Here is a 20367-nt window from a genome sequence, read left to right as displayed (position 1 = left end):
TCTGGAGTTGAAAACTTAAATTTAAAAATTCAATACAGAATATCAACATCAGACTTGATCAAGCAGAAGAATCTGTGAACTCAAAAACAAATCATTTGAAATTGTCCATTCAGGGGAGAAAAGCAAAGAATTTAGAAGAGTGAAGAAAACTATGTGAATTACAAGATACCATAAAGCAAAACAATATTTACATTACTGAAGTGCCAGAAGAAGGAAAAGGGGCAGAAAGCTTAAAGAAATAACAGAAAAATTTTCCAAATTTAAGAATATGGACTTCCATGAACATGAAACTCCTAGGTCTCCATACAGATAACCTGAAAAGGGCTTCAGGCAAGGCATACTATAATAAAACTGTCAAAAGTTAAAGACAAAGAGAAAATTTTGAAAGCAGCTAGAGAAAAGAAATTAATCTCATAAACACACAAAAAAAACAATAAGGCTATCAGCTGATTTCTCAGCCAGAAGAGAGCAGGATGATATATTCAAAGTGCTGAATATATCTTGTTTGGTAATACTTTACCAGGCAAGGCTATCATTCAGAAATGAAAGGGAGGTCAAGATTTGTCCAGAAAAAAAATAAAAAATTAATAAAAAATTAAAATTAAAAAAAAAAGCCAAGGGAGTTCATCACTAGGCCTACATTATAAGAAATGTTAAAAGGAATTCTTCAAGATGAAATGAAAGGAGATTAAACAGGTAACTATATAAACAGTATATAGTTAAATCCAGAATACTTTAATACTATAATGGTTGTGCATACAAATCACTTTACTATGAAGTTTAAAAGACAAAATTATTGGGGAACCTGGGTGGCTCAGTCAGTTAAGCATCCAATTCTTGGTTTCGGCTCAGATCATGATCATGCAGTCATGGGATGGAGCCATGCATCAGGCTCTGCACTCAGTGCAAAGTCTGCTTCAGGTTCTCCCTCCATCTCCCTTCTGCTCTCGCTCTCTCTCTCTCTCTCTCAAATAAAATCAATAAAATCTTTTTTTAAAAAAAGACAAAAGTATTAAAAATATAGCTACAGTAATTTGTTAGTGGATACACAATATAAAAAATGTCAACTGTGACATCAAAAACAAAATATGAGGGAGCAGTAATGAAAGAGTAACATTTTTGGATGTGATAGAAGTTAAGCTGTTTCATGGAAGGAGCCGAGATGCCCTTCAACATATGACTGGATTAAGAAGATGTGGTCCATATATACAATGGAATATTACTCAGCCATCAAAAAGAACGATTTCTCAACATTTGCTGCAACATGGACGGAACTGGAGGAGATAATGCTAAGCGAAATAAGTCAAGCAGAGAAAGACAATTATCATATAGTTTCACTCATTTATGGAACATAAGAAAGTAGTTAGATCGGTAGGAGAAGAAAGTGAAGAAGAAAGGGGGGGTAAACAGAAGGAGGAAGGAACCATGAGAGACTATGGACTCTGGGAAACAAACTGAGGGCTTCGGGGGGGGGGGGGGGGTGGAATAGGATATGCTGGTGATGGGTATTAAGGAGGGCACATATCACATGGTGCACTGGATGTTATATGCAAGTAATAAATCATGGAGCTTTAAAAAAATTAATAAATTTAAAATAATAAATAAAAAGAAGTTAAGCTGTTATCAGCTTAAAATGGATTATAACTAAGATGTTTTAGATAAGCTTCATGATCACATAAAATAAAAACATATAGTATATACACAAAGATAAAGAGAAAGGAATCAAGGGGCGCCTGGGTGGCTCAGTCAGTTAAGCATCTGACTCTTGATTTTAGCTCAGGTCATGATCTCAGGGTTGTGGGATTGAGCCCCATGTTGGGCCCCTCACTCAGTGGGGAGTCTGCTGGAGATTTTCTCTCCCTCTCCCTCTGCCCATCCCACACACGCATGTACTCTCTCTCTCTCAAATAAATAAATCTTTAACAAATGGGAGAGAAAGGAATCAAGGCATGCCACTACAGAAAATCATCAAATCTCAAAGAAAAAGTGAGAGAGAAATAAAGGGACAAAGGAAATGCAAAACAACCAGATTAACTACAGATGGCAATAAGTCCATACTTGTCCCTAATTACTAAAGGCAAATCAAATAAATTGTCCAGTCAAAAGAAATGGACGGACTAAATGGATGAAAAAGGGGGGGGGGAAGGCCCAACTACATGCTACCTAGAAGAGACTCACTTCAGCTTTAAAGGCACACATAGGCTCAAAATGAAGGGATGGAAAAAGATATTCCAAGCAAGTGGAAACCAAAACACAGCAAGGGTAGCTATAATTATAATTACAATTAGACAAAATGAACTTTAACTCAAAAGCTATAACAAGAGACACTGATAAAGAAGTCAATTCATCAAGAGAATATAATCACTGTAAATACACATGCACCCAATATTAAAACACCCAAATATATCAACAATTCTGAAGGCAGAATTATACAGCAACATGATATTAGTAGGAAACATCAATACCTCACTTTCAACAACAGATAGTTTATCCAGAGAGAAAACCAATAAGAAAACACTGAACTTGAACTATACTTTATACCAAATGGAACTTACAAATATACACAGAACATTTTACCCAACAGCAGAATACACATTCTTCTGCACCAATGAAACACCTTCCAGGAAAGAACGTATTGTTAGATCACAAAACAAGTCTTTACAAATTTAAGAAGACTGAAATAATACCAAGTACCTTTTCCAACCACAATGAAACTAGAAATCAAGAACATGAGGAAAAGTTAAAAATTCACAAATACATGAAAATTACACAGCACACTTCTGAACAATGTGTTAAAACAAGACTTCAAAAATGAAAAAAAAAATATCCTGAGACAAAAATGCAAACACAACATACCAAAACTTATGAATGCAGCTACAGCAATCCTAAGAGGGCAGTTTACAGCAATAGGTAACTACTTAAGTCTGCTTCTACCTCTCCCTCTGCCTGCCACTCCCCCTGCTTTGTGCTCACTCTCTAATAAATAAATAAATAAACACACACCAAAAAAAAAACAGGAATTATAGCTGCCTTTCCTAATACAAAAAAACAGGCACAAAGACTTAGACAAAATGAGAAGCCCAAGGAATTCGTCCCAAATCAAAACACAAAACAAGAACACAGCTGGAGATTAAGCAAAACAGATAAAAGTAACATGCCTGATGGAGTATTTAAAGCAATGATCATAAAGAATACTTACTGGACTTGAGAAAAGAGTGGGGGACGTTAGTGAGACCATTAAAACAGGGATAAGGAATGACACAACAAAGAGAAAGGGTACAATAAACAAAATGAGAAACACTTGATGGAATGAAAGCAGTCTAGAAGCAAAGAAATGAGTTAGTGACCAAAAGATAGTAATGGAAAGCAATCAAGCTTTTTGAAAGAGAGAAAAAATAATTATGTAAAATGAGCAAAGACTTAGGGAACTCAGTGATTCCATTGAACATAACAACATTCATATTATAAGAATCCCAGAAGAAGAGAAACAAAAGGGAGCAGAGAATTTATTTGAAGAAATAATACCTGAATACTTCCTTAATCCAGGGAAGCAAGAAAGATACAGATCAAGGAGGCAGAGAAAATACTGAACAAAAATCAACAAAATCAATCAAGACATATTGTAGTTAAGACGGCAAAATACAGTGATAAATACTATTAAAGGGATCAAGACAAAGGGGCACCTGGCTGGCTCAGTCCGTAGAGCATGATCTTGGAGAGATCTCTTGATCTTGGAGTAGTCATGAGTTCAAGCCCCACATTGGGCCTAGAGCAGACTTCAAAAATAAAAAAAGAAACTCTAAAAGAACAACAATAAAACACTTAAAAAACAGCAAGACAAAAGAAGAAAATTACATTCAAAGGGAACTCCATAACACTACCTGCAGATTTTTTAGGAAAAATTTTCCACACCAGAAAGGAATGGCAAGATATATTCAAAGCGCTGAATGGGAAAATCCTGCAGCCAAAAGCACTCTATTCAGCAACGCTATCATTCAGAATAGAAGAAAGGAAGACTATCTCAGACAAAAACTAAAAGGAGTTCATGACAACTAAACCAGCCCTACAAGAAATATTAAAGGGGACTTCAAGTGGAAAGGCCAAAACTGACAGCATGAAGGTAGAAAACACAAAAGCAGTAAAAAGGAATATTTAAGAAAAAAAAAAAGTCAAACTCACAAAATGAAAGGATGTAAAATATGACACCATATACCTAAAACATGAGGAGGAGTAAAGAATGGGTTCAAACTTAAACAGCCATTAACTTAATGTTGACTGCTATATGCAGATAATGTTATACATAAATCTAATGATAACCACAAACCAAAAACAACTAATAAATATACAAACAATAAAGAAAAAGAAATCCAAATATATTACTAAGGAAAACTAGCAAACCATGAAAGAGAGAAAGACAAGAAAGGATCAGAGAAAATCTTCAGAAACAGCCACAACACAAGTAATAAAACAGCAATACATATCATTACTTTGTAAATGAAATAAACAGGCCAATCAAAAGACCCAGGGTGACAGAATGGACAAAAAAACAAGACTCATTTATATGCTGCCTACAAGAGATTCATTTCAGACCTAAACACACCTGCAGATTGAAAGTGAAGAAATGAAGAAACATTTATCATGCAAACCCATGTCAAAAGAAATCCGTAGTACAGGAAGCCTGAGTGGCTCAGTCAACTGGGTGTCCAACTCTTGATTTCAGCTCAGGTCATAATCTCAAGGTCATGAGATGGAGCCCTGCATCAGGCCCCTCACTCAGAGGCCTGTCTGCTGGAAATACTTCCTCCTCCTCCCCTTCCTCCCCCTCCCCCCTCCCCTCCTCCACTGTGCATGCTCTCTCTCTCTCTCTCTCTCTCTCTCAAGTGAACAAATATTTTTTTTAAAAAAAGAAAGAAAAGAAAGAAAGCCTGAGTAAGCAGTAATTGTATAGGACAAAATAGACTTTAAAATAAAGACTGTCGGGATGCCTGTGTGGCTCAGTCAGTTAAGCGTCTGCCTTCAACTCAGCTCATGATCCCAGGGTCCTGATCCCTGCTTCTCCCTCTGCCCACTCCCCTGCTTGTTCTGACAAATAAATAAAATCTTTTAAAAAAAGAAATAAAACAAAGACTGTAACAAGGGACAAAGGGCACTAGATAATAATAAAAGGGACAATCCAACAAGATTAACAATTCTAAATATTTATTCACCCAACATAGAAGCACACATATACCTAAAACAGTTAATAACAAACAAAGGAATTAATCGATAAAAATACAATAATAGTAGGGAATTTTAACACCCCGCTTACACCAATGGAAAGATCATCTAAACAGAAAAATCAACAAGGAAACAATGGCTTTAAATGACAACTGGACCAGATAGATTTAACAGACTGAGAACATTCCATCCTGAAACAGCAGAATACACATTCTTTTCAAGTGCGTATGGAACATTCTCCAGAACAGATCACATATTACGCCACAAAACAAGCCTCAACAAATTCAAATAGATCAAAGTCATTCCATGCATCTTTCCTGACCACAACACTATGAAATTAGAAGTCAACCACAACAAAAAGTCTGGAAAGACCACAAATACACGGAGGTTAAATAACATGCTATTGAACAATAAATGGGTCAATGAGGAATAAAATAAGTACACTGAAACAAATGAAAACACAATGGTTCAAAACCTCTGAAACACAGCAAAAGCAATTCTAAGAGGAAAGTTTATAGCAATACAGGCCTACCTCAAGAAGCAAGAAAAACTTAAATAAACAACTTAATCTTATACCTAAAGGAGACAGAAAAAGAACAACAATCAAAGCTAAAAACCAGCAGAAGGAAGAAAATATAATAAAGTTGAGGGCAGAAATAAACGATATAGAAACTAAAAACACAACAGAACAGATCAATGAAACCAGGGGCTGGTTCTTTGGGGGGGGGGGGAGAAATCAGTAAAATTAATAAACCTCTATACAAACTTATCAAGAAAAAAAAGAGAAGGAGCCCAAATAAAATCACAAATGAGAGAGGAGAAATAACAAATACTACAGAAATACAATTATAAGAGAGTATTATGAAAAACTATATGCCAACAAACTAGACAACCTAGAAGAAACCGATAAATGCCTAGAAACATATATACTTACCAAATACTGAAACTAAAATAGGAAGAAATAGAAAATTTGAACAGACTGATAACCGGCAAAGAAACTAAATCCGTAATCAAAAAACTCCCAAACAAAGGTCCAGGACCATACAGCTTCACAGAAGAATTATACCATTTAAGGAAGAATTGGTATTAATTCTCAAACTACTCAAACACACACACACACACACACACACACACACACACACACACAGAAAGGGAAGGAAAACTTCCAAATTCATTCTATGACGCCAGCATTACACTGATACCAAAACCAGATAAAGACGCCACAAAAAAACAAACAAACAAAAAAACACCACCACCCTACTGGCCAATATCTCTGATGAACACAGATGCAAAAATCCTCAACAAAATACTAGCAAACCAAATCCAACAATACGTTAGAAAAATTTTTAATAATCATTCAACATGATCAAGTGGGATTTATTCCTGGGCTGCAAGTGCGGTTCAATACTCACAAATCAACATGATACATCATATCAATAATAGAAAGGATAAGAAACATATGATCATTTTAATAGATGCAGAAAAAGTACACCACCACTGATAACAGAAACTTCAATAAAGTAGGTATAGAGCGAACATACCTCAACATAATAAAGGCCATACATAAACAACCAACAGCAAGTATCATCCACAATGTGGAAAAACTAAGAACCTTTCCCCTCAGATCAGAAACAAGACAAGGATGTCCGCATACATCCCTTTTATTCAACATAGTACTGGAAGTCCTAGCCACAGCAATCAAACAACAAAAATAAAAGACATCCAAATTGTTAAGGAAGAAGTAAAACACTATTTGCAGATGATATAATACTCTACATAGAAAATCCAAAAGACCACCAAAAAACTGCTAGAACGGATATACAAATTCAGTGAAGTCACAGGATACAAAAATCAACATACAGACATCTGTTGCATTTTGATACACCAATAATGATACACCAATAATGAACCAGCAGAAAGACAAATTATGAAAACAATCCCATTTATAATTGCACCAAAAAACATAAGACACCTAGGAATAAACCTAAACAAAAGGTAATTGATCTGTACTCTGAAAACTACAGAACGCTTATGAAAGAAATCAAAGATGACACAAAGAAATGGAAAGACACTTCACGCTACTGGACCAGAAGAACAAATATTGTTAAATTCTCTATATGACCTAAAGCAACTACACATTTAATACAATCCCTATCAAAATACCACCAGCATTTTTCACAGAGCTGAAACAATCCTAAAATTTGTATGGAACTACAAAGGACCCCAAATAGCCAAAGCAATCTTCAAAAGAAAAGCAAAGCTGGAGGCATCACAATTCCAGACTTCAAGTTATATTACAAAGCTGTAGTGATCAAAACAGTATGCTACTGGCATAAAAGCACACACACAGATCAATGGAACAGAATAGAAAACCTAGAAATGAACCCACAATTATATGGTCAATTAATCTTCAACAAAGCAGGAAAGAATATCCAATAGGAAAAAGTCTATTCAACAAATGGTACTGGGAAAATTGGACAGTAACGTGCAAAAAAAATGAAACTGGACCACTTTCTTATACCATACACAAAAATAAATTCAAAACGATTAAAGACCTAAATGTGAGACAGGAAACGATAAGAAAGCACAGGCTGTAATTTCTCGGACATCAATCATGCAACTTTTCTCTAGGTAGATCTCCTCAGGCAAGGGGAAAAAAAGGAAAAATAAACTATTGGGACTTCATCAAAATAAAAAGTTTCTACACAGCAAAGGAAACAACAAAATTAAAAGGCAACCTACAGAATGGGAGAAGATATTTACAAATGACATATCTGACATAACCTTGATAGAGGGTTAGTATCCAAAATCTATAGAGAACTTATCAAACTCAAAACCCAAAAAACAAACAATCTGCCCAATTTATTTAGAACACATAAATAGACATTTTTCCAAAGAAGACATACAGATGGCCAACAGACACATGAAAAGATGCTCAACATCACTCATCAGGGTGAGCATATCAAAATTACAGAGGGCTATCACCTCACACCTGTCAGAATGGCTAAAATCACAACACAAGAAATAGACGTTGTCAGGGATATGAAAAAAGGGGAACGCTCTCGCACTGTTGGTGGGAATGCAAACCACTGCAGCCACTGTGGAATACAGTACAGAAGTTCCTCAAAAAGTTAAAAATAGAACTACCGTATGACCCAGCAAATAGACTACTAGGTATTTACACAAAGAATACAAAAACACTAATTCAAAGGGATACGTGCACCACAGTGTTTACAGCAGCATTACCTACATGCCCAAATTATCAAAACAGCCGAAGTATCCACTGATTGATGAATCGATAAAGAAGATGCGGTATATACATATACAATGGAATATTATTCAGCCATAAAATATAATGAAATCTTGCCACTTGCAACAACATGGATGGAGCTAAAGAGTATAATGCTAAGTAAAACAAGTCAGTCAGGGAAAGACAAATACCCTGATTTCACTCATGTGGAATTTAAGAAACAAAACAAGCAAAGGGTGGGGGAAAGAGGGATAAATCAAGAAACAGACTCTTAACTCCTGGTTACCAGAGGGGAGATGGGTAGGGGAACGGGTGAAATAGGTGACAGGGATTAATGAGTGCACTTGTGATAAGCACTGGGTAATTAAAATAAAAACTTAAACTCCCTATGAAGAAAAACCCAAGAAAGGGTTCACTGGTGAATTATACCGAATATATACAGAAGAATTTATGCCACTTCTTTTCAAACTTCCAGAAAATTGAATAAGATGGAATACTTCCAAACTCACTTTTTGAGTCCAACATTACTGATACCAAACCCAGACAAGGACACTATAGAACAATTACTGGCCATATCCCTGATGAATATATATGTAAAAATTCTCAATAAGGTATTAGCAAACTGAGTTCAACAGCACATTAAAAAAAAGTCATAGAGCATGATCAAGTGGGATTTATCCCTGGGATGCCAGGATGGTTCAACATATGCAAATAAATAAATGTAATACATCACATTAACAAATGAAGGATAAAAATCATATCTCATTAGATGCATAAAAAGCATCCGACAGTACTCAACATCCTTTCATGATAAAAGCTCTCAACAAATTCGGTATAGAAGGAATGTACTTCAACATAATAAGAGCCATATATGACACCATGACAGCTAACATCATACTCAATGGTGAAAAGCTGAAAGCTTTTCCATTAAGAATAGGAACAAGACAAAGATGCCCACTCCCACCACTTTTACTCAACATAATTCTGGAAATCCTAAGCAGAGCAACTAGGAAATAAAGAGAAATAAAAGGCATCCAAGCTGGAAAGTGAGCATTAAAATTATGTTTGCAGATAACATTATCTTACATATAGAAAACTTACGGAATCCTACAAAAAATTAAAATAGATTCAGTAAAGTTACAGGATACAAAGTAAATATATTAAAAATCAGTGTTTCTATATGCTATCAATGAGCTATTAGAGAAATTTTAAAAACATTCTTGTTAACAACAGCATCAAAAAACAAAATACTGTATCTAAAGTGATCTACAGATTCAATGCTATCCCTATCAAAATTCTAATGGCATTTTTTTCACATATATAGGAAAAACAATTCCAAAATTCATATGTAACCACAAAAATGATCTCAAATAGCCAAAGCAATCTTGAGAAAGAAGAACAAAGCTGGAGGTGTCACACTTCCTGATTTCAAATATATTACAAAGCAACAGTAATCAAAACAGTATGGTACTGGCAATAAAAACTGACACATATCAATGAAACAGAACTGAGAGCCCAGAAAAAAACCCAATACATATACAGTCAAACTAATCCTTGACAAAGGCACCAAGAACACACAATGGAGAAAGGACAGTCTCGTCAATAAATCATGCTGGGAAAACTGGATATCCAGGTACAAAACAATAAAATGAAAATGGACTTGATCTTATACCATTCACACAAATTAACTCAGAATGGATAAAAGAGTTAAATATAAGACCTGAAACTGTACAACTACTAAAAGAAAACATAATGGAAAAAGTTCCTTGACATCAGTCATAGCAATGATTTTTGGATACAACACCAAAAGCACAAGTAACAAAAACAAAAACAAACAAACAAACAAAAAAAACAGAAAAGAAAAGAGAAAGTGGGACTACATCATATTAAAAAGCTTCTGCACAGCCAAGGAAACTATCAACAAATTGAAAAGTCAACCTCTGGTATGGGAGAATATATATGCAAACCATATATCTCATAAGGGGTTAATATCTAAACTATAAAAAATGAACTTCTACAATAGCAAAAACCAATCCAATTAAAAATGAGCAAAGGAACTGAATAAACATTTTTCTAAAGAAGTTACGCAAATGGCCAACAGATACCTGAAAAGGTGCTGAACATCAACAAACATCAGAAAAATACAAATCAAAACCACAATGAAATATCACCCCAAACCTCTTAGGATGGCTATTATCAAATAGACGAGAAATAACGAATAGTGAAAGTAGGGAACCTTTGTACAACGTTGGTGCTAATGTAAATTGGTATTGTCATTATGGAAAATGGTACAGAGAGTCCTCAAAAATTCAAAAATAGAACTACCACATTATCCACTTCTGGCAACCCCACTTCTGGGTATATATGAAAAGAAAACAATATTATTTCAAAGAGACATCTGTACTCTCATGTTCACTTCAGCATTACTCACAATAGCCATGAATGGAAATAACCTAAGTGTCCATCAGTGGGGGAGTGAATACACACACACACACACACACACGCACGTGCGCACATTATTTAGCTGTGAAAAATAAAGAAATCCTGCCATTTGTAACAACACAGAAGAAACTAAAAGGCATTGTGGTAAATGAAATAAGCCAAAGACAAATACTATGTGGAATTAAAAAAAAAAAAAAGTGTCAAAAGTCATAGAAACAGAATAATAATGTTTGACAGGTCCTGAATGAAATGGGCAATATTAGTCAAAGGGTACAACTTTCGGTTATAAAGCTAAACAAGATTTAAGATTCTAATGTACAGCTTGGTGACTACAGTTGATACTACTATATTGTATACTTGAAATTTGCTAAGAGTAGATCTTAAGTATTCTCATCAAAAAAATAAAAATAAAAAAGGTTAAAAAAAGAAAAAAGTTAACTGTGAGATAAAGGAGGTATTAACTTGATGGTATGAATCCTTTCACAATGTATACTTACATCATCACATTGTACACATTAAATAAATGCATTTTGTCAATTACATCTTCATAAAACAGGACTAAAAGTGAAAAAACACAACCAATAACCAAAATATATAAATACATAAAGGATTCCACCCAGTGTGAAACTCAAAAGTATATCTTTACAACATCTCAAAACAGACTTAGAATATAATCTCAGGTATTAATTTTAGAAGATTCAAGATATACAGAAGAGAATAGGAACCACCTTAACGCTCATTGTACCTGACTAAACTGAATACCTCACTTACTAGAAGAATTTGGTATACCTCTAATTAAGTGTAAGTAAATTCAGGATCAGATCATGTATTTAAAATTTCTTCAGCAGGGGCGCCTGGGTGGCACAGCGGTTAAGCGTCTGCCTTCGGCTCAGGGCGTGATCCCGGCGTTATGGGATCGAGCCCCACATCAGGCTCCTCCGCTATGAGCCTGCTTCTTCCTCTCCCACTTCCCCTGCCTGTGTTCCCCCTCTCGCTGGCTGTCTCTATCCTGTCGAATAAATAAATAAAATCTTAAAAAAAAAGAAAAAGAAATGGCTTATTTTAAAAAAATAATATAAATAAATAAATAAAATTTCTTCAGCAAAATACATAATTTTATGTGTATCTTAAAGAAATGGTGATTTGGCTTATTCTTCTCTCAGCTGAGAATGTGAAGGGACATTTACAACTACTACTATGCCTCCTCTACATATTACTTGGTTTCGAATTATACAATTTCTCCACTCTTTCATGTGGCCCGCCACCGGGGCAGATTACTTAGGAATCACTGTCAGAGACTTCTGGATTCTCTTCTGTTGAATCTTCCATTCACTTTCTTTACACAAAAGGTCAATGCCTCACTTTCCAGTCTTATTTCACCATTCCAGTTACAACACCAGAAACAAGAATTCAAACCAAAGGTCTGAAGTTTGTAGGCAGCAGATAGAGCCAAAGACTGGAAATTATTTAGCTACATACTCTATTTACAAAATTCTTCACTAGATCAAAATGATACGAAGTTATTATAATTCATTTTATTAACAATTATGTAGCTTTTCTGAACTGTTACACAGGAAGATATACCAGAGTATTCATCTCCTTCACAATATAAAAGGGGTTCCCTCATGTGAGATTAAAGACACTACCCACAATTTATAGGAAACTCTTTCTCACTTTTTTATAGAAGTAAGCTACAGACAGAATCTAGACTACATTATCTGCTATTATCATCACCACCATCATTAACCTACAGCAGTGCAAGGGAGGAAATCAATAACAGTACAATAAATTCCACAGCCTAAGTCAGCATTTCTGAATCCTGTTAAATTTCCGAAAAGGTAGCTGTCTTAGTCCATTTGGGCTGCTATAAAAAATACCACAGACTGGGTAGCTTGGTAGCTTATAAGAGCAACAGAAACTTATTTCTCACAGTTCTGGAGACTGGGAAGTCCAAGATCAAGGTGCCAACATGGTCTGGTTTCAGGGCGCTCTTCCCGGTTCACAGCTGGTACCTTTTCACTGTGTCTTCACATGGCAAAAGAGGCATCTCTCTGGAGCCTCTTTTATAGGGCACTAATCCCATCTATAAGGGCTCATGGCTTAAGCATTTCCCAAAGATCCTAACTCCTAATACCATCATCTTTGGGGAGAATTTCAATATATGAATCTTGGCAGGAGTGGGGGAAGCAGAAGAGGACACATTCAAATGACTACTAAAGTAGCAGTCATTCAAATTAATCCCACCTCATTTAAGAGAATTAAAGTGTTTTTTTTTAAAAGGCCATATAAATATTGTTAATAGCCTTACCAACACTTCCTCCAGCATAGTGCTCAAGCTTCAAGGACAAGAAAGGATACTTCCCTCTTCAAGACTACCTAAACAAATAATGGATTTCCACAGCACCAAAACATGCAAGGAGAAAGGACAGCAAGATTGACTGGTAACTCCAAGCACTAACCAGGGATTAAAAGTACATACATACATTAATAAAAAGCTGTTTGTTGGGGGGTGCCTGGGTGGCACAGCAGTTAAGCGTCTGCCTTCGGCTCAGGGCGTGATCCCAGTGTTATGGGATAGAGCCCCATATCAGGCTCCTCTGCTATGAGCCTGCTTCTTCCTCTCCCACTCCCCCTGCTTGTGTTCCCTCTCTCGCTGGCTGTCTCTATCTCTGTTGAATAAATAAATGAAATCTTAAAAAAAAAAAAAAAAAAGCTGTTTGTTTATCCCCCGTTTTTACAGATAATTTTAAGTTTTGGTTTAGGTACAAAAGATTTTCGGGTTTTTTATTTTTTTTTTGTTAATGAACAGTGAGTGTTCTATAAAGAGCCTTGCTAATAGTCACATTTATCAAGTCAAAAGATTTTATAGGGTTTTTTTTGGGGGGGGGTGTTTTTGTTGTTTTTTAAACGTTCTAGGTGATACAAAGGCTCGGATAATAGTTCTTTAGAAACAAATTTACTACTACTCTAGTTTGAAGAAGGTTTTTTGCAAGACTTAGGAATACAATGAGCAAAGAAAGCATATACAACCATAGAATAAGAACTATGTATCAAGTCTTGCCCTGTTTTACAGATGAGGCCCACAGAGGCTGAAAAGCAAGAATATGCAAAAGGAGAGGAGCACATAATGAAATGTAAGTTACTGAGCTATGTGCTGGATCCAATGTATTTATTTGAGTGAACTAGTTAAATAAACAAATAAGTCAGACCTGAACCACCGATGATGTGTCATGAATCAAATTCTGTAACTGAAGTAAAAAAAACAAAACAAAACAAAACAAACCTCACAAGTAAAATCTGAAGGATCTAAAGGTGGGTATGAGGATAGGTCTCCCAGAGTAAACAGCTATTAAAATATGTATTAAATGTATTAAATGTATTAAAAATAATTCAGTGTGAACATCGAAATGGCCTTTATTTGACCTAACACAACAACTTGGGTTACCTTCTCATCAAAAAAATCTCTATAAAACTAATTACAGGGGTGCCTGGGTGGCTTGGTCAGTTGAGCTACATACTCTTGGTTTCAGCTCAGGTCATGATCTCAGGGTGAAAAAAAATGGAGATCCACACTCAGCAGGAAGTCTGCTTGAGATTCTCTCCCTCTCCCTCTCCCCTCCCCCCAGCTCATGCACATGAACTTGCTAAAATAAATAAGTCTTAAAAAAAAAAAAAACTAGTTACAGAGACACGCTAAGGCAGTATATCGAAATACTATCACTAGAGTCACCCTCAATCATCATAAATCTCTTTCTCTAAGTCTCCTTAGAAGATTATATAAATAACTTGGCAATGCTATTCAGTGCACTGAAGAGCAGGAAATCAACAAATGTTGGTAGAATTAAATTGAACTTTACAAACTAGACATGCCTTATCAAGGCATTTAGCAATATTATATTTTTGTAATGACCTTTTCTGAATTAGACTTCAAATTTCTTTTAAGTTGTATTTATTACATTGTCAAATATCAACAGTAGTATTTTTAACAGATTCATATCTACAACTCTAAATGATCCCTTCATTTAACCAACCATCCCACACTAATTTATGAAATAAGTATTTTCTTCATGTGACTGTACAATGTAATTTGAAATAATTTAAATTAAATATGGGCCTATTCAGTTTTACTAGTACATGTGTAACTTTTTAACTTAATTTCCTACTACACTAATCAAAGCTTAAAATAGGAAAATAAACTGTTTAAAAATGTGTTTCATCTATAATGTCTTACTGAAAAATTAATTCCAATCACTAACCTAAGTATTACTCTCCAGGGATGGACACTGCTGAATAATTTGTCCAAATGTCAACTGCAATTTTCAAAAATCCTTTCTACCTCAAAATTTTAAACATCTGCAAAAAATACTTGTTTTGAGAGTAGTTTACATCATGACACTTGACCTTTTGCTGTACACACCACAAAATTCAAGTCTCAAATACCATGCAAGCAGGAAACATGATCATTCCTGCAGTAGCCATCTGCATGGTCCAATATCAAATATTAGTTCTAGGCTGCACTAAGTCATGTGTTACAAATCTTTTTCTGCAGCCTCTATAATTAGTTGTAATTTGCCTCTTTTAAAATGTGTTTCTTATGGGACATCTGGCCTTGAAACTTCCACCTTCCCATTGAAAAAAATACTTAGTGTTTGGATTTTTTTTTCTGTTTTAATATGGAGCACTCCATGGGTGGTATAACCAAGTCCAGACTTTAAAAAAAAAATTTAAATTCAGGAACAGATGATGATTAAGACCATTTAAGTATTACCTAAAATAAATGTAAAGTAAAACTCTGTTGTAATATAACTATCTCACAGATTTCTAAATCTATCTCCCATGTATTTTATGTACAAAATAAATTCTCATGGAACTATAACATTGGTCTCCTTACTTCCAAAAACTACATCAGTTAAATTAGATAATAAAGGTTCAGAATCAAAAATTTTATAAAAAGAAAAAAAGATGAGCCCAGTGGGTTAATATGACAAAGTATATTCTTAAAATAGGATATTATTTTATCATAAATAACCTTAATTTCACAGACTTAAGTTATATTTAGGATATGCTAAAATTGCCTTAACATTTAATAAATTATTAAATTGTTAAATTTAATTATTAATACTTATCAACTCATTTGGTTCTAGAAAGTATTTTCTAAACTGCAAGTTAAACATGGGCTAAGGAAAAAGTAATAAAAATGAAAGACACTATTTTTCTCTAAGATGAAAATGGAAAAATTTATGATACACTGCTATCAGACCTATTTGCTTCCTAGATTAAATGATTTTTGCTAGAAACTGCTTTAAAAAAAAATCAGTAATGCACCTTTACAAAAAAGAGAAAAATAAACACTAAAGAAAAATGTAAGATGGTCAAAGAAAAGATTAAGTCAATGCCAAAACTTCAAAAACACAATGAAATTTAATAGGTTTCTTAAATTCCACATATGAAAAAAATCATATGGTATTTGTCTTTCTCTGACTTATTCTGCTTAGCATAATACTCTCTAGCTCCATCACGTCATTGGAAATGGCAAGATTTCATTCTTTTTTACGGCAGAGTAATATTCCATTATATATATATATACATATATACACACACACACACACACACACACACCACAGCTTCTTTATCCTTCAAACCAGCAAAGAGGAAAAAAGGAGACAAACCAAGAAACTCTTAACTATAGCGAACAAACTGATGGTTACCAGCGTGGAGGTGGGTGTGGGGATAGGTGAAATAGGTGATGGGAATTAAGGAGTGCACTTGTGATGAGTACCAGCTGTTGTATAGAAGTGTTAAATTACTATATCCTATACCTGAAATTACTATAACACTGTATGTTAACTCGAATTAAAATAAAACTTTAAATTCGATGTGAAGGTAAATTCAACATATTTTCATCTCAAAAAATGAGAAATTTTCATCTCATTTAAAAATGTCATGTAAATACAAAAATCATACAGGTCTTTTGCAAAAATTCAAAACCTTCACCTAAAAACTGGACACAATCAGGTCCTACTTCTAGTAGACACAGATAATAAGCCATCTACATGATCCCTATGATGGCTGTGATTAGGTTAGGAAAAGTAGTATGAAAATAACCATTAGAATGTTTTATCCAAATATAAGAATACCCTTTTGCAATTATGTTACTTTCATAGGCATGTGAGAAACATTAAGTGTATATAAATTTTGTGTAAAAGGTGACATATCCCAAAGTTAAAGAAATAACACCAATAATTATTAAAATAGGTTAACATAAACAACCAGGTTCAATAACTTCTTACCTGTATTCCATCTTTAAGTTTCAAAATGCATTCCATTGTATTGATGGTAATTACCACTGGTTCTGAACCCAGTTTTGTCCATGGTACATGGATCCTCAACTCATGAATATGTCCACTTAAGAAAGTGAATGGTAATTTCAATTCCTTAAAACAAAATATTAAAAGTTAGTTAAGTGCTTAATTTTTTCACTATAATATCCAAATTACTTCCTGAAAAGAGAAAGGAAATTTCTAAAACAAAAATATTTTAAGAAATACTGTTCATCAAAAAGTAGCAAATAACTTGTTAAACTATGGGTAATTACCAACCACAAAAACTTATTGTACAAGTTACTTTTAATAAGCCTAGGTCTCCATTTCTTTTTCTGTTGAATGGATATAATTTAAAATACATGGTACATAACAAAGGTTCATATATGATAGTGGTTGTAATAATCACAGTAGACAGCAGCACTGAGATAACTGAATGGCATATTGTTTAAAATCTCCATTCAAAAACATGTATTTAAAATGTGTTTTGAGGGGCGCCTGGGTGGCACAGCGGTTAAGTGTCTGCCTTCGGCTCAGGGCGTGATCCTGGCGTTATGGGATCGAGCCCCACATCAGGCTCCTCCGCTATGAGCCTGCTTCTTCCTCTCCCACTCCCCCTGCTTGTGTTCCCTCTCTTGCTGGCTGTCTCTCTCTGTCAAATAAATAAATAAAATCTTTAAAAAAAAAATAAAATAAAATGTGTTTTGAACTAACAGAAGAGGATTGTAGGGCAAGTTAAAAGGGTATGGGGAGAGCAGAGTTAAGAGATAGGAGAGTGACACAACAAAATAAAAATTGACCATCCTGGAAAAATAAAAGTATTGAGCTTTACCTAATTAAAGACTGTACCTGGATACTATCTCCTCATAAAATTTATATGTGTTCTGACTAATTTCCAGTATTATTAGAAATAAGATAAGAAATGAAAACATGTCACCATAATCACTTTATATTAGTAACTTGTTTCACTGACAAAATTTTTGTTACAAATCAACGAAGGAAAAAAATGGCATATAGATTATACTTCAATCACATTTTAACTATTTGTGAAAGTTAAGATATACATTAAACTGAGCAGCAGTAACCAGAGAAGAGTTAAGATGGCAGAGGAGTAGGGGGCCCCTTTCCCCTTTTCCAGTCCCCTGAGTCCAGCTGGATAGGTATCAGACCATCCTGAAAACCCACGGAATCAGCCTGAGATGCAGCAAGATACATCTGCATCTCTACAAATGAACATCTCCAGCGCTGAGTATTGAGGTATGAAGCAGGGAGCCATGAATCCAGGCACGACAGAAGATAAACGGAAGGGGGAGGGAGCCTCCGCGCTCAGATACGGGGAAGCGGTAGCCACCTGCACTGGGGAGTGGGCTGGACTCACGGACGGCACCCGCGAGAGAGCAGACTGAAAACCAGAGCTCCGGAGAGCACACTCAAACTAGACTAAAACCGAGGGCTCGGGAACACCTGCTCGACCTGACGGAAAACCAGACCCCCGGAGTACCCATTGGAACCAGAATGATACTGGGAGCTCGGAAGCGCGAGCGCAAGCACGACCTGACTGAACACCGGCACTCCGGAGTGAGCGAACCACACTGAAACAGAGAGCTTGGGAGCGCGTGCGGGAACGGGGGCCGCTGGCGGTGTTAGATACACAAAGGAAGTGAGGGCTGGGACACCAGCTGTGGGGTGCACAACCTGGGACACTGTAGGGTTTTTACCAGCACCGACAGAAACAGAGTTAAAGAGGCCAAGAGAGCTCAGTGGAGAGCGGACTGCGATCTCTCTGTTCTGAGACAGAGGCTGGGATTCGGCCATTGCTGCTCTGACTTTCAGAAGAGCCACAGCAAACCACCAGGGAAAGCCGCCAGAGAACAAAAGCCTGGAAATACCAGCTCACATTATGCCCATCCCCATCCCCCCTCACAGGGGACAGGGAGACTCTACCCAAACAGATTGCCTGAATATCCGCGCAGCAGGCCCCTCCCTCAGAAGGCAGGCTGAAAAACCAAGAAGCCCACATCCCTAAGGTCCCTATAAAACAAGTGCACACTGCCTGGGTCCTGGGCTCTGGGCAACCCCACAACCTCTCCTCACTGGAATGACTAGAAGGAGAAATCCCCCGCAGCAAAGAAAAGATAATGATTCTGTGGCCTCTGCCATGAAACTGATGGATATGGATATGCATATAACCAAATTATCAGAAATGGTGTTCAGAGTAACAATGGTCAAGATGATGTGTAGACTTGAAAACATTATTAACGAAAATATTAACGAGAATATAGAATATCTAAAAATGAGAGCGAATATGATAGAAACTAAAAATGCTATGAATCAAATGCAGTCAAAACTAGATGCTCTGACGGCCAGGGTAAATGAGGCAGAAGAATAAATTAGTGAATTGGAGGATGGGATGGTAGAAGAGAAAGTTAAAACAGAAACTTGGCTCAAAAAAATCAAACTCAAGAATGTAGATTACGGGAGATGACAGACACAATGAAACGTTCCAATGTCAGAATCATCGGCATCCCCGAGGGGGTGGAGAAAGAGAGGTCTAGAAGAGATATTTGAACAAATTGTACCTGAAAACTTCCCTAATCTAGCAAAGGAAACAAACATTCGTGTCCAAGAGGCAGAGAGGACCCCTCCCAAGGACAACCAAGACAAACCTACGCCGCATCACGTCATAGTGCATTTCACAAATATTAGATCCAAGGATACAGTATTGAAAGCGGCCAGGGCAAAGAAATTTCTCACGTACAGAGGCAAAAATATCAGAATTACGTCAGACCTGTCTACACAGACCTGGAATGAGAGGAAAGGTTGGCAGGGTATTTTTAAAGCTCTATCCAAGAAAAAACATGCAGCCAAGGATCCCTTATCCAGCAAGGCTGTCATTCAAAATTGATGAAGAGATAAGGACCTTCCAGGATCACCAGACACTGACCAAATTCGTAACCACGAACCAGCCCTACAGGAGATATTAAGGGGGGTTCCATAAAAGTAAAAAGGCCCCAAGAGTGATACAGAACAGAAATTTACAATCTATAGAAACAAAGACTTTACAGGCAACATGACATCATTAAAATCATATCTCTCAATAATCACTCTCAATGTGAATGGCCTAAATGCTCCCATAAA

At 35.9% G+C, this 20367-nt stretch overlaps 1 protein-coding gene across 21 annotated transcripts in view; it reads right to left on the bottom strand.

The window, feature by feature from the left end:
- VPS13B (vacuolar protein sorting 13 homolog B) overlaps positions 1 to 20367 on the bottom strand; it is a 765680-nt gene that overhangs the window by 726531 nt on the left and 18782 nt on the right. For 16 of the 21 annotated variants that reach the window (XM_044382678.3, XM_044382673.3, XM_057307837.1 and 13 more), the window contains exon 3: positions 17200 to 17343. The exons of 3 other annotated variants lie outside the window; for them this stretch is intronic. In XM_044382678.3, the coding sequence (XP_044238613.2) occupies positions 17200 to 17343 (144 nt within the window). Of the gene's footprint in view, positions 1 to 17199; positions 17344 to 20367 lie in introns of those variants that run through there. 2 more of the 21 variants (XM_044382680.3, XM_057307838.1) reach the window with 1 other exon arrangement.

This window comes from Ursus arctos, unplaced genomic scaffold (assembly GCF_023065955.2).
Source record: "Ursus arctos isolate Adak ecotype North America unplaced genomic scaffold, UrsArc2.0 scaffold_6, whole genome shotgun sequence".
In the NCBI taxonomy this organism is placed as follows: Eukaryota; Metazoa; Chordata; class Mammalia; order Carnivora; family Ursidae; genus Ursus; species Ursus arctos.
Note: the sequence above shows the minus strand (reverse complement) of the source record. Positions and strands in the feature narration are given on the sequence as shown.